This window comes from Ziziphus jujuba, chromosome 1 (assembly GCF_031755915.1).
Source record: "Ziziphus jujuba cultivar Dongzao chromosome 1, ASM3175591v1".
Lineage (NCBI taxonomy): Eukaryota > Viridiplantae > Streptophyta > Magnoliopsida > Rosales > Rhamnaceae > Ziziphus > Ziziphus jujuba.
This window is the reverse complement of record NC_083379.1, coordinates 14,847,005-14,872,425: the sequence shown is the minus strand read 5'-3', so window position 1 is coordinate 14,872,425 and position 25,421 is coordinate 14,847,005. Positions and strand designations below refer to the sequence as shown.

The 25,421-nt window shown below is 31.5% G+C and overlaps 5 protein-coding genes across 9 annotated transcripts; 2 read left to right on the top strand and 3 right to left on the bottom strand.

Annotated features, from left to right (window-relative positions):
* Positions 1 to 250: 250 nt before the first annotated feature.
* On the bottom strand, positions 251 to 3,073 carry LOC107420870 (large ribosomal subunit protein mL102 (rPPR5)). The gene has a single exon (XM_016029935.4). It carries the CDS (start codon positions 2,838 to 2,840, stop codon positions 543 to 545), a length of 2,298 nt encoding a protein of 765 aa, XP_015885421.3. The 5' UTR covers positions 2,841 to 3,073; the 3' UTR covers positions 251 to 542.
* A 3,233-nt stretch (positions 3,074 to 6,306) lies between these two features.
* On the bottom strand, positions 6,307 to 7,063 carry LOC107420033 (uncharacterized). The gene is made up of 2 exons (XM_016028893.4): positions 6,778 to 7,063; positions 6,307 to 6,675 (listed from the first exon to the last, which is right to left on the bottom strand). The coding sequence occupies exons 1-2, from the start codon at positions 6,861 to 6,863 to the stop codon at positions 6,465 to 6,467; spliced, it is 297 nt and encodes a 98-aa protein (XP_015884379.1). The 5' UTR covers positions 6,864 to 7,063; the 3' UTR covers positions 6,307 to 6,464.
* A 3,153-nt stretch (positions 7,064 to 10,216) lies between these two features.
* LOC107419581 (proteasome subunit beta type-4) lies at positions 10,217 to 13,548 on the bottom strand. The gene is made up of 7 exons (XM_016028321.3): positions 13,390 to 13,548; positions 13,220 to 13,287; positions 12,956 to 13,032; positions 11,894 to 12,023; positions 11,582 to 11,741; positions 11,276 to 11,461; positions 10,217 to 10,428 (listed from the first exon to the last, which is right to left on the bottom strand). Exons 1-7 carry the CDS (start codon positions 13,402 to 13,404, stop codon positions 10,315 to 10,317), a joined length of 750 nt encoding a protein of 249 aa, XP_015883807.2. The 5' UTR covers positions 13,405 to 13,548; the 3' UTR covers positions 10,217 to 10,314.
* Positions 13,549 to 18,440: 4,892 nt separating this feature from the next.
* On the top strand, positions 18,441 to 20,992 carry LOC107420234 (WAT1-related protein At4g30420). The gene is made up of 7 exons (XM_016029138.3): positions 18,441 to 18,773; positions 18,869 to 18,937; positions 19,053 to 19,169; positions 19,641 to 19,875; positions 19,981 to 20,139; positions 20,248 to 20,399; positions 20,537 to 20,992. Exons 1-7 carry the CDS (start codon positions 18,595 to 18,597, stop codon positions 20,733 to 20,735), a joined length of 1,110 nt encoding a protein of 369 aa, XP_015884624.3. The 5' UTR covers positions 18,441 to 18,594; the 3' UTR covers positions 20,736 to 20,992.
* Positions 20,993 to 21,651: 659 nt separating this feature from the next.
* On the top strand, positions 21,652 to 24,681 carry LOC107419967 (WAT1-related protein At4g30420). 5 transcript variants are annotated; one of them, XM_025072377.3, is made up of 8 exons: positions 21,652 to 21,793; positions 22,420 to 22,607; positions 22,700 to 22,768; positions 22,885 to 23,001; positions 23,222 to 23,450; positions 23,571 to 23,729; positions 23,887 to 24,035; positions 24,195 to 24,681. In XM_025072377.3, exons 2-8 carry the CDS (start codon positions 22,426 to 22,428, stop codon positions 24,421 to 24,423), a joined length of 1,134 nt encoding a protein of 377 aa, XP_024928145.2. In that variant the 5' UTR covers positions 21,652 to 21,793; positions 22,420 to 22,425; the 3' UTR covers positions 24,424 to 24,681. The 5 variants fall into 5 exon arrangements, with proteins under 5 accessions (XP_024928145.2, XP_015884318.2, XP_015884323.2 ...); XM_016028832.4 differs by lacking the exon at positions 21,652 to 21,793 and adding an exon at positions 21,804 to 22,003; XM_016028837.4 differs by lacking the exon at positions 21,652 to 21,793 and adding an exon at positions 22,010 to 22,261.
* Positions 24,682 to 25,421: the final 740 nt, after the last annotated feature.

Below are 25,421 nucleotides of genomic sequence, written 5' to 3'. Positions count from 1 at the left end.
TATATTACCGAGGGCACACTAGATGCAAGTAAACATGGACTTAGGATCATCCAATTATTCTTATTTTCTTGGATTCATTCAAAATAGTGAAGCCTGAGAAACTTCACCACTTTCATGCAGGGATAGTGGCAGTGCAGGATGCAGCATAGAAATGCATATATTATAGAATCTAAGATATTACACCGATGAAAAGGAAAAACAGTTCTACGCAGATTGAAACACAAAGTAATGGCCAGGTACACCAATACTGTACACGTTTGACCTGAAAACAGAGTCATCCCTACTATGATATCATTTTAGTTCAGCATCTAATACATTGCATCATCTATATCAGCAAAAATGGAATATCAAAGGGCCTTTAGCACAATAATGATAGTGGGGAATTATCAGAGAAAATAACAAAGAAGAGTGTTCAAAGGAATCTCAACTAACCAACAGAACTCATGATTACTTATTTCATCATCAGTATCATTTTCTTAGGTAGAATATAATTCAAAAGCAAAATTCTATCTCAACTGCAAAAACTTTATAGAGACAGCAAATCAGGCAGCAGCTGAAGCTTGTACCTTCCCTTTTCTGCTTCCACTGGTATTCTCTCTCTTAATCATTCTGGATAGAATATCTGCTTGCTTTGTGTTTCCCTCCTGATTAAGGCTCCTAATAAGATCTTCACAGGAACTCCAATCATTGGACCCTCCTTTCTCCATTATTTTGCACAATATTGAATAAGCATTAAGTGTTTTCCCTGCCGCTAGAAGAGCATCCAGCACCTTATCATAGCTTGAGAAATCAATATTACAGTCTCCCTCAAGACAAAAATCTAACAACTTGAGTGCAGCAATGGTCTTCCCTTTCTCACAAAGAACAGATAAGAGACTATCAAAATTAGGTGGGCACCCACTATGCATAAGTAGATTAATTCGTCCCAATGCTTCCTCCACATGACCTCTCAAGAGAAGGGCTTCCAAAATCTTAGCAACTAAGTCCATGTTCTCCTTCACCCCCTTCTCCAACATACTATTCATAACCCTGCTTGCAGTTTGAACCCTCCCATCTTCAAATAGACTCTCCATCACTAACCTGAATAATGATGAGTCTGGAAGATGGCCACTTTCAATCATACCATCCAAGGCTGTTTTAGCATCAGAAGGCTCACCTTTGCTTAAGTAGCTCCTGATAAGCAACTTATAAGCATCTGCATCTCTAGGTACCCCTCTCCTACCCATGATCTTTAAAATTTCAAATGCAGAATCAGGATTCCCTTCTTTGGAATGACCACGGATCAAATTGTTAAAGGCAACTGGATCCTGAACACCCTTTTTTAACAACTGCCGGAAAAAAGTTTCAGCTTTCCCTGTATAGCCATGATTGCACAGATACTCAATAATTGGGTTATAAGAACTAGGTACCATCTCCAAGGAACTTTGGGGCCTTAATATAATTTCTTTTTCTACAAGCTTATCCAACAACTTCACTGCCTGATCGTACACCCCAGCCCTACAAAAGTTCTCGATTAAAATTCCATAATGACCTGCCTCCGTCGGAATGCTTAGCCGAACCATTGCCTTGAGAACATCTGCAGCGGCATTCAGATCCCCAGCCTTGCACTGGCAAGATAACAATCTGACAAAGATAGAATTGTCCTTAGGAGCAATATATTTCTCCACCATCTCCTTCAACATTACCCGAGCTTCAGGCATCTTTTCCGCATCACAAAGTCCAGGCAATAATGTAGTATACGTGACAGCATTGGGCTTTATACCAAAAGACTTCATCTCCTCAAAAGTTTTCAGTGCATCATCAACCCGTCCAACAGAAACATATCCTTTTAAGATGGTGGTATAACTTATCACAGTAGGTGCCAGGTTCCTTCCCTTCATCTCTGTAAACAATTTCTCTGCCTCATCAATCAGTTTGAACCGATTATACCCATTAATCATTGTATTATATGTGACAACATCAGGTGAAATGCCCCTGCCCTTCATATCTTCATAAAACCGTTTTGCAGTCTCCAACCTCAAAGAGAGAAACAACCCCCACAGCATAACATTATAGGTGTGCCGAGTAGGCTCTATCCCCTCACTCAACATTGCATTAAAATATCTTTTCGCCATCATATAGCGTCCCCTCCTAAGGATAACCTTAAACAATGCATCATAAGACTTGACACTCCTCGTCACACCCAATTCCTTCATTTTGTTGAAAATTTTGACAGCCTCCTGAACTATCCCAGCTTTACCATAACTCTCAATCAGTACAACAAAAAGATCCTCATCCCATTCCACACCCTTCTTAGGCATGTCGAATAGTATGCATCTGGCATGGTTGAGCTTCGAAGCTCTGCCTAAAATCTCAATAATTTTCCAATGGGTCTCGCGGTCGTGCTTTAATAAACCGGCACGCTCGACCCACCGAAAGAACTGGAGCGCGTGCTCCGAGTTCTTGGTACCGTGCAACACATTCCACACGAGCGAATGGTCGAATTCGGGAACCAAATCCCGAATCGAGTTCTGCAAACGGGTTGTCCAAGCCCGGTTCGCCATCATTCTACAGATAACATCTTCAATCTTTTCTGGGTTTCGATGCTTACCTCGTGGAACTCTCTGGGTCACCAAGTTCCCTGCTACATCTGGTGGGTTTGGGCTTTGGGGTACAGTTTGTGGATCGGAAGAGGAAGTTTCGGAGCTTGTTTCCGATACGTCAGTCGCGGCCAGCGTCGGTTCTTGTGTGGAACTGAAGAGACGAAGGAGATAGAGAGGACAAGGTTCTGAGATTCTGGAAAGGTTTGGGAAGCCCCTGAGCCGCCCTTTGTAGGGTTTAGACAGAGAAATATTGGCCATAGACAGCAACGTTTTTGAACCAGTGAGAGTGAATCTGAAGACAGAGCTAAATTATGGAACAGAAATGAAAGCAAAATGGAGTTAATGGAGGCAAAAATGGATACACAACTTTTATCATTTGCTCGGAAAGCTTCAAAAATGGTGGAAGTGAAAGAGCTTAAACCCTATTGAGTGGCAACTGATACAAGAAAGTCTGGGCTGCTGGAGAAAGAAGGAGAGCAGCCCAAAAAAGAGCTTGGGCTTGAATGGATCTTTATCTAGAAGGGTTCATCTAAATTGCTGTCATTTTCACCCTAAAAAAAAAAATAATAATAACAAAAATATAATAAATAAATAAAAAAGCAGAGATTTTCTGTTAAAAGAAAAAATGTTATAGAGATTATAGGTAGAGTATAAAGAAAATGAACGCATTTCCTCTGCGTAAAGACTTGAGAACATAAAATAAAATAAAATAAAGATAAATAAATTAAGCATTGTGGTAAAAGATCATAAATTTCTTCTTTTAAATAGCACAAAAAAAAAAACCAAAAAAAAAAAAAAATCTGTGTTTATTTGTACATGACTTGGACTTGCATATTAAAACTATATATTAAGGGGAATAAAAATCAGACCATGACTTAAAAAGGTTTCAGAGAGTTTTTTAAGGGAGTCTACAGAAGGCTATCGTGAGACAATGCATCAAGTGCATTGAAGCACATTGGTTCTAACAAGTAGACCCTATTTCTAGTAATGTTCAAGTAAAAACCTCTAGTCCAAAAATAATATGTAATCATGTGCTATAATTTTGATCGCACTCCCTTTATTTCTTTTTAGCCAAATAAAAGAATATGTCAAATGTCATTATTAAAAATTCATATCCAATGCAATGAAAAATAAAAATTATATTCAAGAAAATGGAAAAATGCATTCTATCTATATGACATATCATCAGAAGAGGCTTTAGCTTGCTTCCAAATTGGAATAGAATTTACATTAGAATTAGAATTTTAGATAAAGCAAAAGTACCCCTGGCAACCACAGGAACGATTTAATTTGAGAGTCACCCTTTTTTCTTCTTCTTCTTCTTCTTCTTCAAGAGAGAGAGAGAGAGAGAGGTAGAGGTCCCTCTTATATTTCCCATCAATGTATATCCCCACATTTTCCATAATTGTTCTCCAATTTCAACCATATAGTAATGTATTTTTGGACCATTCTTGTTCAACCCCAGCGTATTTTGGACCATACTTCTGAAATAAACTGAGGTGTCTACAGTCTTTTAGGGACCATAGAATGGAATCTACTGCAGCAAACGACACAGTTTATTCATGACCCAATTGAGAAATTCCAAACTTGATCGGGTGGAGCCTTTTAATTACTATTTACCGGATGAGATGATTTGTTTAACAGCGATTTCGGGTCGCTTTATTTTACACGTTTTTACCGATATTAGATTGATCACCAGTTCAGTTTATGAATTTTTGAATATGAAATAATATTTTGTTTTCTATTTGTCTGTACATTTTTTTTTATTATTTATAATAATTTTTTTTAACTTTGAATATTTTAAATTTATAATTTTTAAAATATGAATGTAAATAGTATACATTTACTGAGTTAATCTCATTTAATCTAATTGTTTGTACTTGATCTTGTTTACTTTTTTAAAAACCAAGATTTATGGCATGACTTGGGCAATTCATTTATTATTTCATTTTTAATATATATTAGGAATGTGTGATTCCAACTTTGAACCTTTTTTAAAGAAAATAATAATTTAGCAGGTAATTTGTTGAAATGGAGACCACGACATGGATAATAACCAAAATATGATACATAAATTTCATATGTGTGTATAATGCTAGTCATATTTGTGTATATATAAATTTTATTTGTGTATATATAATATCAGCATATTAAAAAAAAAAAATTATAACATCAGCATTTTGATAAATATTTCATAACATCAGAAACAGATACTCATAACATTAAAAGACATTGTTTCTTCAGTACTGACCCGAGTGATTACATCATTTACCTCCAATATCAAAATTAAAATTAAAAAAAAAAAGGTAGTTATACAATTTCATTATTATTATTTTGTTTCAATATTGACAGTGGGAGATTAAAATTCTAAATCTTTATAAAAAAAAATTAAAGAAAAATGTTGGTTTTGTGATTAATTAGACTATTCCCAAGGGACCATACAATTTAATTGTTACAGATATTGAATTAATTATCACAAAATATAAGATGTTTCAGGAATAAATAAATAAACAAAGGAAACAGCACTATTAATTTTGGACAGAAAAGGATGCCAGCAACTTAACGCAATATAACTAATAAGAGTTACTCGTAGGAGGACTGTTGGTCGACACAGTCAATCATATGAAAACACTGATTAAGACCATACTGCATAAGAATTATTGCTTCTATTAGAATTTACACTCTGAACTGATTTTTTTTAAATAAATCTCTGAACAGAATTATTGCCTAATATATATATATATATATATATATACACTCTGAATAGAAAACTTGTGTGAAAATGAAACCCGTGGCATGGCTAAATATTGTTCACAAACATAAGCATCAACTGCTACATATATTGCTATCTTAATCAATGGCCTTTTTTTTCTTCTTTTATTTTTTTTATTTTGGTCGTTAATTTTAATGAGGAAATGGGGTGTCCCTCGAGACAAATGCCTGATCTGACTTGATCTAGTTTTCTCATTCATTCTTTTACAATACCGATTCATCTTTGTCCAAAATTCATTATTAACATATTATAATGAATCTGAGGCTAAAAAAGTTGCCCACAAATGCACTCTAAAATTAGCAGATAAGAATAATTAAATGAAATTCTTTCTACTAAAAAACTCTTGTGTGGCCATGGATTGAAAAACTATCTTTTGGTATTAAAAAAATATTCCTCAACTAACACACATTATTGTAATTTTTAGTCTCTTGCATTATGGCTTCCAAAGAAACATATAGAATATATATATATATATAGTGTTCAATTTGACTTCTTCTTTTTTCTTTTTTCTTTTTTCTGTTTTTTTTTTTTTTTTTTTTGGTTTTTTTCCTTTCCTTTTTTTCTTGGAAGAGTGATCAATTCGACATTCAAAAAGAGTAATGAAGAAGACAAAAACCAATAGTCAGGAATATGTAAAAGTGCACTCACCGAATATGGTTGCAGATTGTGGAGTAGAGGATGGTGGGTAGAAAATATATATCATGTAGTATTCCACATGTTAGATTTTGGAACTAGTTTTATCTCTTAATTAAGTTTTTAACTTTTATTCTCTCTCTCTAGTACTATTTTCTTCTTTTTAGAAACAACTTTCCGATTCAGTAGAATTTTAGAAACTTCAGATAGACTAGGAACTTTGTAAGCAAGGATTCTCAAAATCATTTTCACTCCTAAAATCACAAACATAGTATTTGTGGGGTTAGAGAAACAGTCCAAAACAGAAAAACCAACAAAGAAGAAGAAACAGTGTAGATTAAAGCAAGATTAACATGTCAAAAAGACAAAAGGACAGGAACTACAAATATATTAAAATAATAATAATAATAATAATAATTCCCCAAAAGCATTTCCAAAACATAATTAAATTTTTAATTTTTTTAATTTTTGACAATCTATGCAGCTTTTGCTGTACAAGCCGAACAAGTATAGGAGAGATCATGGGGTCCAGAAGCTAGATCTTCATCAACCTCACCTTTTCTGAGCTCCTCCATCACCCTATCACAATTTCTCTGACTTCCCATCTCCTGATTTGCATGCACTCCCTCCCTGCTTCTTGATCTCTGTTTTTTCATGGCTTCCCTTCTGAGATCATGATCTGCCATCCTAGACAACAAATAAACAACTTATAAATAAAACAAAAATATAATTAAAAATTAATAACAATTGAGCCAAAGGGAAAATGGTGTCTGAGAGAATGATTTATACTCCTGAGAAAAAGTGAGACGGTGGGTGATCCCTGAAACACAGAGAGGAAGACCAAAAGTGGTTTGGAGGTTGAACATGGACTGCATTTTTTTTGTTTTTTTTGTTTTTTTTTTTCTTTCTATTGGGATGATTGGGAATGGAATGAGAAAGAAAAGTGGAGGAAATGGGTATGTTTGGGAAATGGGAAATTATGTTGGGACATTAATTAGAAACTGGGTATATTGTCTTATGTCCATGTGTGTTAAAAGCAATAAAAACTATAGAGGGTGAGGTATCTGATTTTAGAGCATTCTGATAATGTATTTTAGGAAGGGGTGCTGTCTTGGCTTTTCACTTTTTATGTATTTTCACCGTACACTGTTTTCACTGTTTTTTTTTTTTTTTTTTTTCTTCTTATTTTTATGAAATTCACTGTTTTCATTGTAGTATGTCCCACAGGTACCATTTTTTGGGTAATAAATGTTATCTACAACATCTAGCCCCATGGTAAGCTCCATGAGCTCAGTCACATATGCCGTTGACGATGATGAAATACAATCCACCTGTGAAGTCTTTTATTTATTTTTTCGTTTTTTTATTTTCAATTTTTCTTCTTTTTAATTTGGAGTTGAGTTCAATTTTGTATCATAGTCTAAGAAATAGGATAATCCTGCAAGGACTTTACCAAAAAGGGTAATCCCGAAGGCACACAGTGTGTACTATCACGACGTACAGACACGTATATGTTTGGATTAGGGGTTGGATTTTTGTATTGATTTATTTGTTCAAAGTTTACAGGTAAGACATAATTTTCGCAAATTAATTACTTTTTGTTTTTGGTCGAATCATATTAATTACTTATTATATATATTTAATAATTAAAGATTAGCATTGTATTTTTTACAAATAAAATACTGATTCTTGACTTTTCTTTAACATTTAACTGATAAACTGTAAAATATGTATCTTCTTACTAGATTAAAAAACATAAAAAAAGATATTAGAAATAATTTTTTAAAAATAAAAATCTATTATAATTATAACAAAAATGGAGAAATTCAAATGAAATTTACCTTAGTTTTTACAGTTAAATAAATGTATCCATTTTTTTTTTTGGTAAATAAGAATAAATATATCCTATTACTTGTGCGAAAAATTATAAAAACTATGATGACGTGGGGCTAGGCTTTCCTCGAATCAATAATTCTGGGTTCGAATAGTTCATTTCAAATATTAAGAAAAAAATTTTTAATAATCATATTATATAGAATCATAATTTCAACCATATTTACCATGAAATAACTGTAATATCTGATTATATTATTAGTTTTTTTTTTTCATGTACTTATTAGGATATATAAAAAATTTCTGATAAAAAGTTAATAACAAATTTTCTAATTTATAAATTTAGTGATAAAAACAGAATTGGTAAAAATTTATTTTACTATTGATATTGAAAACCTTATGTCCAGCCACGTGCACAAAACACCCAGGTAAGCAAATGAAGATATGGTAGGCCCCATGTTTCTTATGGGTCTGCATCATAATTAGTAGACGGAACAGACAGATCATTATATCATTTAAGGCATGGCAATTATTTAGTCCCAGTTGCAACATTATCTTACAAAATAAGTCAAACTAATTTACTAGTACCAATAATAACAAAACTAACGATGAAGTCTCGCTACCACAGAGCTTTTATTTACTCATGCTTTTTTTTAAAGATAATCTAACGAAAAGTTATAATTTTTTTTTATAAAAATTTAAAATTTAAAATTTTCCATTTCAATATTAAAATAAAAAATTAAAAAAAAATTATAAATTTCACCAACATATCAAATTCAATTAAAAAAAAAAAAAACTCGAAATGTTAACTTGACCAGATTTTTTATTTTATTATTGTTTATTGGATATTAGAGACTACTCAAAATGTTAAACTTTGGCTTTGCAGCCCCCAAGGGGACATTAGATGAATAGAATAAACTCAATATTTTAGTTGCCGTGAGGGGATTTTAACCCTCCCAGCTCCGAGAAGGATGGAAAAGGATTTGTAAATATTGCATGTGTAGGAGGATTGCCCATCAATCATTTAAACTGTGATCAGTTGCGGCAACTGAGAATCCAGTGTATATATGCACAGGCTTTTGGCCGCTTCAATGTCTGAAAAAAGTGCCCGAGAGACTAGACTAGGAAGCAACATATATATATATATATATACACGTCTTGCTGCATCCCTCCAAATGAATATGCCAAACATGTAACTCTCTTTGTAATGACTATCGTGTAGCTAAAACCTCAATTTGTTGTCTTTTTTATTTATTTTTTTTCTATCGAAATATCCCTAAAGTGATAGACTTTGTAAGGTAGAAAGATCCACGGAACAACCTTTTCATTAGAGCCTAAAGAGAGCACGTCAAATAATACCCAAACTGCACCTTCCTCAAATTTGATGCCAGCCAAATTCAAAAGTAGCTTTTTTAAGTCTAAATCCTCGACCACATGAAGCAAGCAAACAGCACATGCGTATGACAATGTCTTTTTCCATAAATATGTGAAACGTGCGCTTGGGGTTTCCATCAGCAATAGGGGACCAGATTTTTTTACCAGTGTACACCCCCAGAGAGAGTTTTGGGTTGTGATAATAGAAAAAGTTTCTTCTCTATAAACAAGCCAAATGAACAAGTTTTAGATAAGATGGTTAGTTTTATTTCCTAGCTGCAAACATGGTTTTGTTAAGGTGGAGACGAGAAGAAAAATGGCAATAGTCACGTTGGCTTAGGCACCTGTATTAGCTTATAATCACCAACCACCAACCACCAACCATCATATGTTTCTGACCCTTAGATTAGACATACAATCGAACCTGGTATCCATTTCATGACTTGCATGAACATACAAATGCAGTAGTACAATTCCAACTCAACCCCTGTGTGGCCTGTTCAAGGGTAACTGTTAAATAAGGTATAACTAAGAAATGCTTAACATAAGAGGAGAAAAAAAGAGGGCGAGGAGAGGAACAACAAAAAAAAAAAAAAAAAAAAAAAAAAAAAAAAAAAAAAAAAAAAAAAAAACGAATGAGAAACCAGAGAGAACATGACCATGATGGCGGTTGACAAGGTAGATCCTTATCCAGATGCTTATGAAAAAGGGCTGGTTCATGATCAACAGATGGACCAAGAGAAGGGTTACACACAACAGATTTCATAGGGTCAAACAAAAATTAGGCACATTTATATTACGTAATATTGCATACTATAATCATATGTGAGAATATAAATATTTTGTAAATCATTCAACAAGTAGTCTAGACAATGAGACTAATAATAGTCACATTAATATAACAACAGTGACAAATCAAACCAAGTAGGAAACCTTGCAGAACAAAAATCCTAACATAAATGTCCAATTTAATAGAGCTTGTATTTCCAAAGTTAAAATTAAATATTATTTTTTGAAAAAAAAAAAAAAGGTCAAGATTATCATAAGATCTTAAAACATAACATAGTTATTACAAAAGCTTCTCATGATATGCATTAAAAAGGCTGTGTAGCTACCAAGCTACCATGAACCTTCAGCACCCACAGTTGGATTCTGAAAAGCAGAGAATCCCCAGAAAGTCTTCAGTGAGTAAGGCTGAGAAATTGTAAAACCTTCTTCAGTGATTTTGGCTATCTGCAACAGCCAAACAGCCAAATATAGACAGTATTAATAAAAAGACTTCAAAAACAATTCAAGGAAAATTTTCAGTAAACATTATGAAGCATGGTTATATCTTATACGCATCGGTTAGGTCCTCATATGATACAACAACTACATCGAATCAAAACAAAATGTCATCTTTACTTGATGATGGATGAAAAACAGCTCTCCAATTCTAAACCCAACATCATTTTTGGGACATCAAACAAGGATAACCCAATCCTGCATTTTATACCACAAAATATTCACTGTATTATGTTACCCAGGGTAGGGAATCAACTGTTACAGGACTATTTCCAATCCTGGAACTGAGGCACAGGACACCACAAAAGAGTCAGAAGCTAATAAACCCAGTCCCTACCCACCGCTTCATCTCACCACCGTAATTGTTTCATGTCATTTGCTTGCACTCCCTATCAATCATCTGCCCAAAACCAAAGTCCACTAGTAGTCTCCCGTCATCCATTCACTCAAAAGTGACAGTTGATATCCCCTCCCCCTTTGGTCATCTCTGTAAATAGTACGAAATCTAATGCTACATACTGAATAGAACACTACAACAAGCAAATGAAACTAAGTGACTTGGTCACAAAAGACAAAAATTTTCCCCAACCGAGAAAAAAGCTAACCAAATATAAACTTTTGCAATTAAAAATAAAATAAAATAAAATAAAAAATGGGAAAACACTTCTTTTAGAACACTTTGACCTCCATCACAAACAGTTCATGCGCTATATGCAATAAAAATAAGTATAAAACAGTATATGCTATCCATAAAAAATTTAGAAACTTAATTCAGAAAATGTGTACAAAAACAAACCTGAAGCTTGTTGACAGCAGACCGATCCCGGTATAGGAGCACACGCATACATTTCTCTAGTAGCTTTACACCATCTTCAAAACTCAAGTTTTCATGCCACTCATCACGGAGAATTGGCCTTGCTAGGTGGTTCCCAAATCCAGTAGCCACATGATTATCCTCGAAATTTACACCAATCATGCTGACCTATATTATTTAAAAATTATGATAAAACGTGAGTCATGTTGGCTTTTGACAAAATAAAATACACAATATAGATAGTGCACATTATGCTGTGTATGAAGAAAACCATCAATTCAGGCTTACCATCCCAAGGTACTTATGACCATTTTTCACTCCACCAAGGACAAGTGAGTTCCACAGAGGATTGAACTTGTTACGCCTATTGTACATCACTCTAGTCAAATAGTTGTGTACCTCTTTAGGCCCTAAAGAGTTTCCATCATCCCACATGTTGTCGTACAGGCTAAAATCATCAAAGCCAATAAAATTTACTCAACCACAACAGACTCCCATGTCCAAAAGAATAAAGAAAGAGAAATCCAAGTGATAAGGAGGAAAACTCATAAAGATTGTAGCTAATTCGTAACTGTATTATCTAAAACAACCACTGCTTACATGAGCTCATCAAGATAACGCAATAGCTCCTGAAAGTCACTTAATTCTCCACTTGCACCCAGAAGAGAATGCTTTCCAATAGGCTTGATTCGTTCCACACACTTGTATCGCAGGGTAGACCCATATGAACCTGCCAATAAATTTATAGTTCACATGATGTGGACAAAGTAAGGAGAGTTAGCTATTGTTATCTAAATGCAGACAGCTCAGTCTCAAAAACATGAACAGACATGTTGATGCCAAAGTTTTATTTTAAATGGTTATGACACTCCAATTTCAAAAGAAGTCAGAAAGGAGTTAGGTTAGAAGCATTACTGAAGAAAAAGGATGCATCAAGGACACAAAAATAATTAAAACGGTAAGCAAAGAGGAAACAGGAAGAAGAAAAACCAAAATATGATAAAACCCAGTTATTTTGATAAAGTAAGCACGTCACTTGTAAAAATGAAATAGAATCATGACAGTTATTTAACATAACAAATTGCAAATTAAAGTCTTTTTGCCCATGGATAGTAAAAAATTTGACAGGATATAAGTTTTTCCCCAAGAACACTTATAGAATTTGCGATTATAATTTTTACTACTAAACAAACCTGCAGCCCAGAGAGCTAGTGGTTGGGAAGAAGAGTACAAAACATATATCCTTCATTTTACTAGAAATCTTCAAACAACTAAGAATTAGTAAATTGAAACAAGGTTTCCAACCCTGTACTACATCAACATTGTTGTCAGTAAAATCAAACAGTGTTACTAAAATTCCCATAATTCCAACCACCAAAAAAAAAAAAAAAAAAAAAAAAAAAGAATATGGACAATTGCATTCTGCTCAACCTGATAAAAGCACATAGTTCGGAAAAGATTCCAATAGTTGTAAAAACAATATTAAAAAAGGCAGCCGAAATTCTCTTCATTAACAAAGAAATGCTTAAGCCCACATCATTAATCATCGTCAACATTGGCAACAATTATCATTCATAGCAGAACAACATCAATCCAAACCAAATGAGCCAAAAAGGAAAAAAAAAAAAAAATTACAAACGAAAGGATTAATTTTTAGCTAACCTCCCATATCAGCAGCCATTAAAATCCCATCTTTGTATTTGAGGGCAATTACAGACGTTCCAGTCACATATGGGTATCTGAAACCAACAAAAATAAATAAATAAATAAAATAAAAGACAAAAAATAAAACCCAAAAGATATATTAAATCCCCCAAAACCCTAGACCTACACATACATACACATCTTCATATGCATTATATATATATATATATATATATATATATATATATAAAATCCAGAAAAAGGGAGGGATTGAAAGGGTACAGGGTTCTTTGAGAGTCAGCTTCAGAGTTCAACAACGGACTGTTATTGGGCTGGTTTGAGTCCTGCAACTGCGAACACATACAAAGCACAACAAGAAGAAGAAGATAAAATTAGAAATCACAAAGGGCTAAACGAAATAGACCAAATCGGCGATTGAATTTACAACTTACAGTCATTTTTTCCATGGGGATTGCGATTCGAATTGGTATCGGAGAGAGTTTTCAGAAGTGAGCCAGAAAAATAGACAAATAGTTTGCGATCCAATTGCCTCTCTCACCTCTCTGCATTTGTATCATATTAACTCCCTTTTTGCTTTTTCCCTTTGCCCAAGCAAACGTTCTTCTACACTGGCCCGACCCGACCCGGTTCATCCAGGCTTTTATTTTTCTTTTGCTTTTTTGGGGAAACAGAATGGGCCACAAGGTTTTCTTAACAAATGTTCAGCCCATATTTCCTTCAAAGGCCCAAAACCTGAATCCCAAAGCCCATCCCTGTCTATCTCAATTAGACTCAAAACTAAATTTGGTTTTTATTTTATATTTTTCAAATTACTTCTTTTTTTATTTATTTATTTTTTTTATTACAATGGAGGAAGATCAATTTTTTACCCAACTCAAAAATTGAGGTGTACTCTTAGTAATACAACCATTGTGTACTCTCAGTAATATAACTATGAGTAAATATTTTTTTTAATTACATTAAATTTGTTCCAGTTGGTAATACTAGTAATTAATTAATTAATTATTACTTGAGAATAAATGTGGCAATTAAGAATAGTCAAAGTCGGATCCACATAGGGTTGGGGGCACCCTCTCAATTTTTACTTTTTTTTTTTTTTTTCAAAATTTGTCTTACTATTGTATCCTATTCCTATTTTAAATTTCCCTATATGCCCCCTCATTTCTTCGCCCAAAAAAAAAAAAATAATATATATATATATATATATATATATACATACATGTATAAGAGATTAATTGCACGTTAACATTTTAAATTTTTAAAATTATTACTATTTGGGTTTTGAATTTTAAAATTATGCACTTTGAGATTTAAAATTTCATATGAATTTATTTAATTAATAAATTATTTATGTGCGTTGCATTTAATCTCTTTTAATTGTATTTTGATACTTTTAATTTTCAGATTTATACAATATAAATTCTTAATTTTATTAACATACATTTTGATATCATCAACTTTCAGATTTGTATGATTTAAGTCTTCAACTCATTAACATAAATTTTAAAATATTTTGTTTTTATACTCTACTTTTTTTTATCTCTCTTTTTTTTTTTCAAATATTAATTGTTTGATATAATCATAGCATTTATCTTTTAATGTTTCATACTATAATGCTTTTTTTAGCCTAGTTTAGTAATATAATACTTAAAATTTCTATTCAAATACAATTAGATTAACTAATACAATTATGTGTAACTAAAAAAAAAAATGCATGCTTATTATTATATTTATTTATGTTTTTAATTTTTTTTCTAAGTTTCAAATTACTTTGGTTAATTAATTCCTTCTAATTTTTTTTCTCCTTTTTGCTTCAAGGAGTATGTTTAATTTTTTTTATTGAAATTTATTCAATTTATTATGATTGCCGGAGCATTTAAATTATATGTTTCCTAAAAATAGTTTTAACATACTAACATACTTTGTTTAGTGAAAATTCTAATTAGTTTAATTATGACATAATAAACAATGTTTCATTTTATTATATGTTTGTATCACTCAAAAACAAAAATTGAAAATGCTTTATGCAATTTTATAATGGTGTCTCCTAAATTTTTTTTCTAGGTCTATTACTAAGAATAATAGTAGCAATAATAGCGATCTTAGTTGGGGTGCCGCCACCTGATAATAGCGGTAATTAGTAATTTACTTTTATTATATATATATATATATACATATATATGTTTACTTATTAGATTTTACAATCTTACAGGATAAAGTTTTTATTTACTTTTATTAGCTCAAAATTTTGGATCCAAACCTTGAAGAATTTGTCCAAAATAGCTTAATAGCAATGTTTATACTTTTTCGTTGTGAGGATTTAGATTCGAATAATTTTAATAATTAAAAATCCTCAAAAATTTTAAATTATAATTTACTTATAACTACAAGAAAGAGAGTTTTCTTCAAAAAAATAAAAATAAATAAATAAATAAAAATTCAAGATTACTTTTTTGAAGAAGAATTTTCCTTTTTTCTTTTTCATGTTTTGAAATAATTAAACAAAGTAAAATAGAAAACAATAAATAAATAAAACAATACAAAGTCAATTTCAAAAATACCCCAAAAACATTAAATTAGATTTCAATTTAATCATTAATTATTTTATTTCGAGCGATGTGTACCATAAAATATGTCAAATTAATCTACTCAATCAACCTTTCTATTGGTATTTTTCCTTAAAAGAACCTGGCAGTTTACGTATATAATAGTAGGAACTAAAAAGTGGTTCCCATATAATAATAATAAATAAAAAAAATAAAGAATAATTAGGGCCATATTTCTGTTAAGTCATTAAGTCCCATATGAGAATTTTTCCAAAGCAACATAACAATTACATGGATATCTTTTTTTTTTTTTTTTTTAAATTACATAAATTTTTATAGTAGTCTAATATATATCTAGACAATAGTTTATAGTATATAATATATATCTAGACAATCTATGTTTCAATTCGACCTCTATATTTTGGGATTAAAATTAATAGAAAATTAAAGAGAACAACTTACTTCTTTCAACACCAACAAAAAAAAAAAAAAAAAAAAGAACAATCTTGTTCAAATTTTGTATTATTTAATTACCAAGTTTATGATTAAAAACTTAGCCCTTATGCAAAAATATGTAAGAATTATTAATGCATGCATGGCATAAAATCATTTTTCTTTTTTTATCAAGTTCAATTCCATTGAATTTATGTGAGAAGTTGATAAATTAGTCTATCTTCCATGCACCATAAAAAAACCTTTTACCTTGAAATGGATGTATGCAAGTATATATATATATATATATATATATATTGCTATAACGACAGCTTTCCATGTTTATTAGTCAAAGTTCAATCACATTCCATACATTGTATGATGGAAACTGTGAGTCACTACATATACAACTGAACCTAACCTAATATACAAACTTGCTACTTAATAAATAAATTATCATGGGGAATCATTTTATGACCATCAAATTTCAAATATATAATGTGAATATAAGTATTTCCATCAGAAAGTCATAGTATACTAATCACATTTCGTTTGGTGATGTGCAACTGAGTCACCACACCAAATTTAGAAAAAAAAATTGAAACATATTAATATTAATTAACACATAAATTATATGTTAACAAAATTATTTAGGACTCCACACATTAACTCTCAAAAAGCAAGGCTAAAAAGACAAATTGTAACCCTATAAGTGACAAACAAACAAAAAATAAAAACCTAAAAAAGAGAAAAATAAATGAAATGAAAATCCTTATACAACACTTTGTTACATACACACACACATATACACATATATATATATATTGAGTTTTGTTATTTGTCATTATGAGTGACAATCATCAATGTATGTCATAAATTTTTATTGGAGATATTTTATTTTATTATTTTTTATATTAAAATGAAGATCTGGTACTAATTATTTAAACTATCATTTGGTATATAAATTTTACTGATGATTTTTTACTAGTGTGTCTCATATTCACTATTTAAATACTATTTTTTTTTTAATGTACATGTGAATACCTTACCCAGATAATCAATTTTACTTGACTATATATGTATATATATTAATTAAAAAAATAAATTTCTTTTCTGGGGCAGGGAAAGAAGCAATCATATCATGATCTAATAACATGCCAGATCTAAACACAGATAAAACCTAAACTTGCTAAATGACTGTGCTAATTATAATAATAAAGGCACAGAAAAGTTTAACGAGACAAAAGCATACCATGGCAATACATGTTGAGAGGGAGACAGCATTAGTCAGCCCATATGGCTTCTTTGAAATTATAATCATTGATATTTGTGATTCTTCGCCAATGATCCCAATTCAAACTCTATCCTAAGAAGATCATTATTTATTAATTTATTTTTCTTAATTTCGTTTAAGATATATATATATATATATACATATGTATATATAATATGCAAATGAAATTGCCGTAAATGCCTAAATGTGCCGTTTCAAAACAATATGGAGAAGGCTGAAAAAAAACTCAGGATAGCAAATGCTCCAAATTGACCATGCGTATGAAACGGGGCCAACTTGAACAACTTGACAAATTAACTCCTTTTTGTATACTTTCATTTGGTACAATTTTATAATATAATGGAAGCAGACAAATATTTTGCTTGGAAAAAGAAATGCTAATAAGTACAATTGTGACTGTACATTATTCCCAGATTTCACGTATGAAGCTAAGTTTTAACATAACATATTAATCATTCAATTGAGTGCCTTGAAATTACAGCTGTTGGTTGTGAATATCATATTAGTATCAGGCTAATCTATTTTATTATTATTATTATTATTATTATCTTCTTCTTTCTTTTTAAATATTCACGAATGAAATCGTTCAAACTCTCTATGGGAAACGGTGGACTGTGCCCCTAGGCTGTCCCATAGGAAAGGCTAATCAATTAAATTCAAGCTTTTTTTAAGAACTGATCAAGTAAAGCTGAATAATGCAAGATGTATCAGTTAAAAAACATATATGTTTGGGAGTTAATTTATTCCAATATCTATCTATATATATATATTTGGGTGAATATTAAGTTATTACGATATGGTTGATCTTAATAAACACAAAAACGTTTTCTTCTACAGTATAATATTTGCCTAAAAATGTGAAAATATTATTAGCAGCGTATTAATTAATTAATTAATGCTTCCTGCCAGGAGAAGCTTCTTTATGAAAGATACATTTCCTACAAAAACAATCTCAAATACAGATTTTAATATTAATGTTTACAAGAAAAATATAAATAGTGCCAGTTTTTATAAGATTGTTCATGTGAAAAAAAAAATAAAAAAAATTACACAATTCCGTGAAAAAAAGAAAGAAAATATTCTCAAACAAAACCACCGCTCCAATTATGCTTGGATCCTTCTAGGAACATAGTTGTCAGAGACACAACTAATATTTCCTATTTAAGTGATATAGTTGTGCAGACAAATTTCAGACTATGCTTTGTCTCAGTCTCTCTCACCCATCAGCGATAAACATAAAGTGACACAACAATAGGTGTATTACTATTTTTTTGAGTATATTTATCAGTTTTTTGTGTGCAATTCTTTCTTATTAGGGAAGATCAAAAGGATCTTTCACTTTTGATTGTTGAAAAAAAAAGATTATGGGTGGGTTTGGTGATTACAAGCCAGCAATGGCTATGTTTGGGTTACAATTTGCATATGCAGGTGTTGCTCTTTCCACTAGAGCTGCTCTACTAGAAGGAATGAATGCCAGAGTGTTTGTGGTCTACAGGCAGGCCATAGCCACTTTGGTCATTGCTCCTGTTGCTTACTTCTCAAGGTAATATACTTCAACAGGTTCGTATTTATTTCTCTGTAATTCAATCTCTCTTACCCTGCCCTTCATGGATTTTTTGTTTTTTTCCCTTGAAACAGAAGAAAATCCAGTGGTTGTTCATTGGGATTAAGGAGCTTTTCCTTGATATTTTTGTCAGCACTTATTGGGTATATATATATATATATATAATTTCATTTTCTGGCTTTATTGTAATTATATATTTGCTAACTTCAATTTTTTTAATTTTTTAATTTTTATGTTTCTGAAATTAATCTGTTGTAGAGTAACAATCGGTCAGAATATTTATTTTGAAGGTCTATACTTGGCCTCATCATCAATGGCCAGCGCAATGGGAAATCTTGTCCCAGCAGTCACATTCATAATGGCATCCATTTTGGGGTAAAATTTAATAATGAACAAATTCTAAATTAGACCTAAATATTTCTATTTTGTTTAGTCCCCAGCTGAACAGTTTCAGATTAGAGATAGATGTTATCTCTACAAATTCCAGTTTTGTTTTTTGACTTTTGTCCCTACGGCTTATACATAAATACCTATCTAAATGTGCATATATATATATACCAAAATGTTATCTTTTTAAATAATTCAAATCCTCATTTTGTTCTGTCTCTAAAGTGATAACTCAGATGACATCGACAAACATGTTCTAAGTGAAGATTTACAAATTTTGAAAAATTCAATGCTTTTTGAAAATATTATGAAAATGTACTCGAAGGCTTATACTAGGAATAATGTATCTTATTTTTTTACCAAGTGATTAACTAGTTCATAAGCAGCCAGGTTAAATTACTATATTTTGCCACTTTATTTTTTAACAAGACTAATTGACTTTTGCTGCTATCTGATTAGATTGGAGAAGGTAGACATCCGAAAGTTGAGAAGTATTGCCAAGATTCTTGGGACAGTGCTATGCGTATGTGGAGCTGTTTCCATGGCATTGCTTAGAGGTCCAAAGCTACTGAACACAGAGCACCTACCTGGAAAATCCCTTTTTGGTTCATCGTCAGATGGTGAGAACTTGTTGCTGGGTTGTGTATTTCTCTTTGCAAGCGCATGTTGCTGGTCCATTTGGCTAATTTTGCAGGTATTTTATATTTAATTACCCCTTAATTCAGACTCTTAAAAATCCATCTTCGGGATCTTATGAAATAATCCAACATATATATTTATTTCCAAATTTTCCAAACAGGTTCCTACTTCAACAAGCTATCCTGACCATCTGTCTTTATCAGCTTGGATGTGTTTCTTTGGAACAATTCAATCAGCAACAGTTGCATTATTCTTAGAGCAAGATCCTGAAGCATGGATTATGCATTCTAGTTTTCAACTTGCTTGCTGTTTTTTTGTGGTGTGTAATTCTTCTTCACTCTTAATTGATTCACCTAAATAACATAGGGACAAAAATTGAAATTGTTAATATTAATAATGACATTGGAAATTAATTTGGTGTGAGCAGGGAATAGTAGGATCTGGGATTTCCTTCTTTGTTCAAGCTTGGTGCATATCTAGAAGGGGTCCACTTTTTGCTGCAATGTTCAATCCCCTATGCACAGTTATGGTGACCATTTTGGCTGCTATTTTTCTCCATGAGAAGATTTATGCAGGAGGGTAATTAGAAATTAATAGACTCTTACTTTTCATTCTTCTGTTTGGGATACTTAGACCGTATTGAATTGGACTCAACTATTTCAAATTTTTTGTTGGATCTAATTTAAAATAGTTCATTTTTTTTTTTTTTTTAACAGCTTGGTAGGTGCTATTGGAGTAATCATTGGCTTATATATTTTGCTATGGGGCAAAGCCGAGGATGCCGTGGAAACTAAAAAAGAAACTGATCATCGGAAGCTGCAAAATGAAGCTGATGAGGAGGACATTTTGGAGAAGACGAATCATAAAATTGATTTGGAGGAACCTCTTTTATCACATCAAACATCCTCTGTCTGATGAGAGTGGGATGTGCGGAAAAAGGACAATATGGGCTGTCATCTACAACAATAGTGCAAAAAACTGACATTTAGGTCCACTTGCACGTGAAAATTGAAATTTTAAAGAGGTCCACTTGCACGATTAGCCACCATCTTCAAAGCAGATATAAATTTAGTTTAATATGGTGCAAAAAACTGATATTTAGGGACCCACTTTTTGTTTGAGTAAGAGAGTCAAGATTAATGAGAATATGATGATTTGTTTATTAATTTCAAGTACAGAATTTAATGCACAAAAATTTTCCATTATGATTTATGAATGATATTCTATTTTTTATTTTATTTTATTTTATTTTTTTGGGGGGGTACAGCCTAAGGAAATAGCAAGATTTTAATTAATCACTAAAAAAAAAAGGAAAAAAAGGAGAAGCTCTGATTATTCTGTTAAACAAAGCTTAGCTAAAATTGAAACTGATTGATAAAACAGTAGCTCTGGACGTTCAAGTGAAATTGGACATCTAAAAAAGTTTGTTTATTTATTTATTTATTTTATTTCATTTTTCTGAGAAAATGGAATTTTCCGAGGAAGCTTCGTGTGTGCTTATCAGTTATACCAGAAAATGGTTATAAATTAGAGCCGTAGAGGTTTGTACTTGCTGAAAATTTGAGATAACTCTAAGCAATATTATCCCCCAATTCTCCATAAAAAAACCAAGCAAAGCTAGCCTCATGGGGACACCCATGTAATGCCAAATTTTGTGTCAAATCCCTCCACATGAAAAAAAAATGCCGAAACAACAAAATAGCTAGAAAACAACAAAGCAAACAAATCAAATAAAATTATCAAAGACAAAGAAGAGGATGCATTATTCAGACAATCATATATATATATATATATATATATACATATGTTATCTTTAAGAATAACTCCAACTTGAAGTCCAATCACTTCCACTGCCCAACTCTTTGTTGGTTTCCTCACAACGTTATAAAACCCCATCTTCTTTCATATAAATATGCATATATATATTGGTCTTGTGACGTGGAAGATTGGTGCAAATTTCTGACAGCCAACAGGTTCTGAACCATGGGCGGCCAATGCATGCATGGATGGACTCCGATTGGTTCATTCAATACTAATCTTTATATGTCATATCATATATGCGCCACCAAATTAAATAAATTTATCCAATCCTTTCAAAAAAGGCTAGCTTTGTTGCTTTTTCTATCTCTCTCTATATATCCACAAGTTTTCTTCTCTTCTAGAGATATCATCAAAACTATAGTGTATGTGTAAATTCTATATATATATATATATATGTGTGTGTGTGTGTGTGTGTGTATAGATATACAGCTTAAGACCATACTACTGAAGATTGAAAACCATCAATATTCAGATCCTACATATATATATGTCTTATTTCTTATAAACTTGTTTCCTTCTCTAGCCCACCATTTTTTTAATTTCCATGTTGATACTAAAATATAGTGATATCTATATATTCTGCATTTTATATATCCAGTTATTTTGACTCATAAGAAAAGGTAGATAGAGTGAGATATAAAATCAGAATTGCTCTTACATTGTGGGTAATTCTCTTTAGTGTATTGTGTGGTGCTCTTTATATATAGCCAGTATTTATCTAAAGCCTTTTTTTTTTTTTTTTTTTTTTTTTTTTTTTTTTAAATAATTGCATTTGCAGGTGAATATGAGCAGGTGGGATGGTTACAAGCCTGCAATGGCTATGATTGGGTTGCAATGCATCTATGCAGGGCTTGCACTTTTCACAAGAGCTGCTCTTTTACAAGGAATGAGCCCCAGGGTTTTCGTGTTCTACAGGCAAGCTATAGCCACCATTACCATGGCTCCCATAGTTTGTTACTCTAGATGGTATGCTACTCTCTTTATCTACTATCTGTCTCACTCTCTCTTACATATATATATATATATATATATAGTTACTTCTGCTTTTTCTGACGCAGGAGAGATCCGTGTAGAACACCATTTGGATTGAGGAGCTTTTATCTGATATTTGTGAGCTCTCTTATTGGGTAAATTTCTCTGTGTATGAGTTTTTACAATCTTCCATTTTAGGATGTAAGAGTTTCTGATGTGTATGTTATGTTTGTGATTTTCCATATATATATATATATATATATATATGCAGAGTAACAGGCAACCAAAATGCCTATTTTGAAGGCTTATTCTTATCCTCTTCAACAATAGCCACTGCAATGACTAATCTGATTCCTGCAATCACATTTGTAATGGCAGCCACAGCAGGGTAAAATGCCTTGAATATTAGTTAAAGTTTAATGGGGGCTTTTTTTGTTTCAATTTGCATGAAAATACAGGAAGATTCTCTTGGTCTCAATCAAAGATAGTGTCATATAGTTTAAGAAAATTTGGTTGATAAGAGCTAAAAAGATTCTCTTTTTCTTCTTTGATTTTGTATATTCTTTTGTAGAAGTTTTTATATATTTGCTGGTATTATACATGATTAGAATGGAGAAAGTCATTCCAAGAAGCTTCAGTAGTATTGCCAAGATAATAGGGACAGTGTTATGTGTTGGTGGAGCCGTTTCCATGGCATTACTTAAAGGACCAAAGCTATTAAATACACAGTTTCTACCATCAATTTCTCTGTTTGGCAATGGAGGTGAGAATTTGCAGCTGGGTTGTCTGTTTCTTTTTGGTAGCAGCTGTTTCTGGTCCTTTTGGATTATTATGCAGGTACTTAATTTATTTCCATATTTTATTTTGTACAAATAGGATTAAGTTATTTGTTTTTTTTTTTTTTTTTTTTTTTTCCCCCATATCAAATATTTAATAAAATTCCCATTTCGATCTCAGGTAGCAATTTCAGAAAGCTGTCCTGACCACTTTTACTCATCGATTTGGATGTGTTTTCTGTCATCCTTTCAATCAGCAATATTTGCATTGTTCATGGACAATGACTTGGAAGCATGGCAACTGAATTCAGTCCTTGAAATCGGGAGTTGTTTCTATGCAGTAAGCAAAACTAGATCTCTTTTTGATCTATCTGTTATTCTTTAGCTAAACGCCTTATAAAAAGTACATCAATTGCTATAATTAAGTTGCATGAAACCTTAATACAAAAGATTAATGTTGAATAGAAAAAATCGTTCAATTCTCTATCTATAACTAGGGACTTGCCACCGCGGTGACATTTTATGTTCAAGCATGGTGCATATCGAAAAGAGGTCCGCTCTTCTCTGCAATGTTCAACCCTCTTTGCACTGTTATTACAACCATTATAGCTGCTTGTTTTCTACATGAGAATTTATATGTTGGAAGGTAATTGGCACTAAAGCATTTTTGTGTTTCACAAAATTTTGACCAGTTTCTGACTCAATTTTTTCTTTGGTTATTATATCCCCTGCTGTTTTCTAACTGGCTTTACATGCATTAAAATTAAATTCTGAAATATATCCTTTTTGTTTCCTTATCATTCAGCTTAGTAGGAGCTTTTGCTGTGATAGTTGGCTTATATATTGTGCTATGGGGTAAAGCAAAAGACCTTGAAGATAGCAAACGTGACACAAATCCAAAGCTGCCATGTCAAGAACAGAGAAAAACTATAGTTGTCTTGGTTGATGAATCTTCAGACAAAACAAATGGTAAAATTGATTTGGAAGAACCACTTTTGCCTCATCACTCAAATCAAACTCCTCTTGCAGATTGATGAATAATAAGTGGAAATTTGTTCCCAATTACTTTCACAATAATGAAGAAGTGAATAGGACCAAAACCAACTAAATAGAGAGTTTAACCTGACAAGAATTTCGTATTAGATTTCCAGATGAACCTTTTGGTTTTTGGTTTTGCCAAAGTAAAATGACAATTTCCGTGCATTAAGGCTCAGTTTGGGATTGTTATGGATTAGAAAAGAATTAACAAAAGCTCTATTGAAGCAATAATTATTTTTCTAGTAACTTTATTAGTGTTGGATAAACTATTATTTCAAAATTACTAAAAGTTACAAAATTAAAATTTGAGCTTTTGGTAAAAACCTGCTTAATTGTTTCAATTATATATATTATTATAATTATATATATAAATGGGTAAAAAAATTATTATTAGTTGAAGGATAAAATAGTTTTTTTAATTTTAAAATTCTAATTATTTTAGAAGGAGAATTTGATAAATTATCTTGTATTTTAACTTTTGAAATGGGTAAATTATTAAAAAAGCTAAAATTTATAGGCTTACAAAAAAAACTACATTTATAGAGCGTTTGGGTAATGATAAAGTTAGTGAAAATCTAAAATTCACTAGAAAAGTAAAATTTTCTATTGTTTGAATAATTTTTAAAAGAAAGAATTTGTGGGCCAAGTGAAAAATAAATCTCACAATATGGAAAATTGGGATGAAAATTGAATCCTTTAAAAAATGTGTTATTCTAAATTCCCTGGAAAATTAATTTTAAGTTTTTTTTAAAATATACTTTTATCATTTAATTTTAATGCACAAACTTATTTAATTATTTGTAAATTTTATTTTTTTTCTATAACTAACCAAACACTATAAAAAAAATCACAAAAAAACTCATTTTCGAAAAATTGAATTCCAAAAAACTAGTTTTTGGGAATCGATTTTCTTTAATACTTTCCCATTTACCACACCGGCCATTAATGAAAACTTATCCTAAAACAAAAGCGAAGTTTAAAAGCAATCCAAAAC

What these genes read in the sequence shown, in the direction of transcription:
- LOC107420870 (XM_016029935.4), bottom strand. Translation starts at nt 2,840, where the DNA reads ATGGCCAATATTTCTCTGTCTAAACCCTACAAAGGGCGGCTCAGGGGC.
- LOC107419581 (XM_016028321.3), bottom strand. An exon ending in AATGGCTGCTGATATGGGAG is followed by an intron (nt 12,024 to 12,955) that starts GTTAGCTAAAAA and finishes ATTTATTGGCAG; the next exon opens with GTTCATATGGGTCTACCCTG. An exon ending in CTGCTGTCAACAAGCTTCAG is followed by an intron (nt 10,429 to 11,275) that starts GTTTGTTTTTGT and finishes TGGCTGTTGCAG; the next exon opens with ATAGCCAAAATCACTGAAGA.
- LOC107420033 (XM_016028893.4), bottom strand. Translation starts at nt 6,863, where the DNA reads ATGCAGTCCATGTTCAACCTCCAAACCACTTTTGGTCTTCCTCTCTGT. An exon ending in CGTCTCACTTTTTCTCAGGA is followed by an intron (nt 6,676 to 6,777) that starts GTATAAATCATT and finishes TTTGTTGTCTAG; the next exon opens with GATGGCAGATCATGATCTCA.
- LOC107419967 (XM_025072377.3), top strand. Translation starts at nt 22,426, where the DNA reads ATGAGCAGGTGGGATGGTTACAAGCCTGCAATGGCTATGATTGGGTTG. An exon ending in TTTGTGAGCTCTCTTATTGG is followed by an intron (nt 22,769 to 22,884) that starts GTAAATTTCTCT and finishes ATATATATGCAG; the next exon opens with AGTAACAGGCAACCAAAATG. An exon ending in TCGGGAGTTGTTTCTATGCA is followed by an intron (nt 23,730 to 23,886) that starts GTAAGCAAAACT and finishes ATCTATAACTAG; the next exon opens with GGACTTGCCACCGCGGTGAC.
- LOC107420234 (XM_016029138.3), top strand. Translation starts at nt 18,595, where the DNA reads ATGGGTGGGTTTGGTGATTACAAGCCAGCAATGGCTATGTTTGGGTTA. An exon ending in TTTTTGTCAGCACTTATTGG is followed by an intron (nt 18,938 to 19,052) that starts GTATATATATAT and finishes AATCTGTTGTAG; the next exon opens with AGTAACAATCGGTCAGAATA. An exon ending in GAGAAGATTTATGCAGGAGG is followed by an intron (nt 20,400 to 20,536) that starts GTAATTAGAAAT and finishes TTTTTTTAACAG; the next exon opens with CTTGGTAGGTGCTATTGGAG.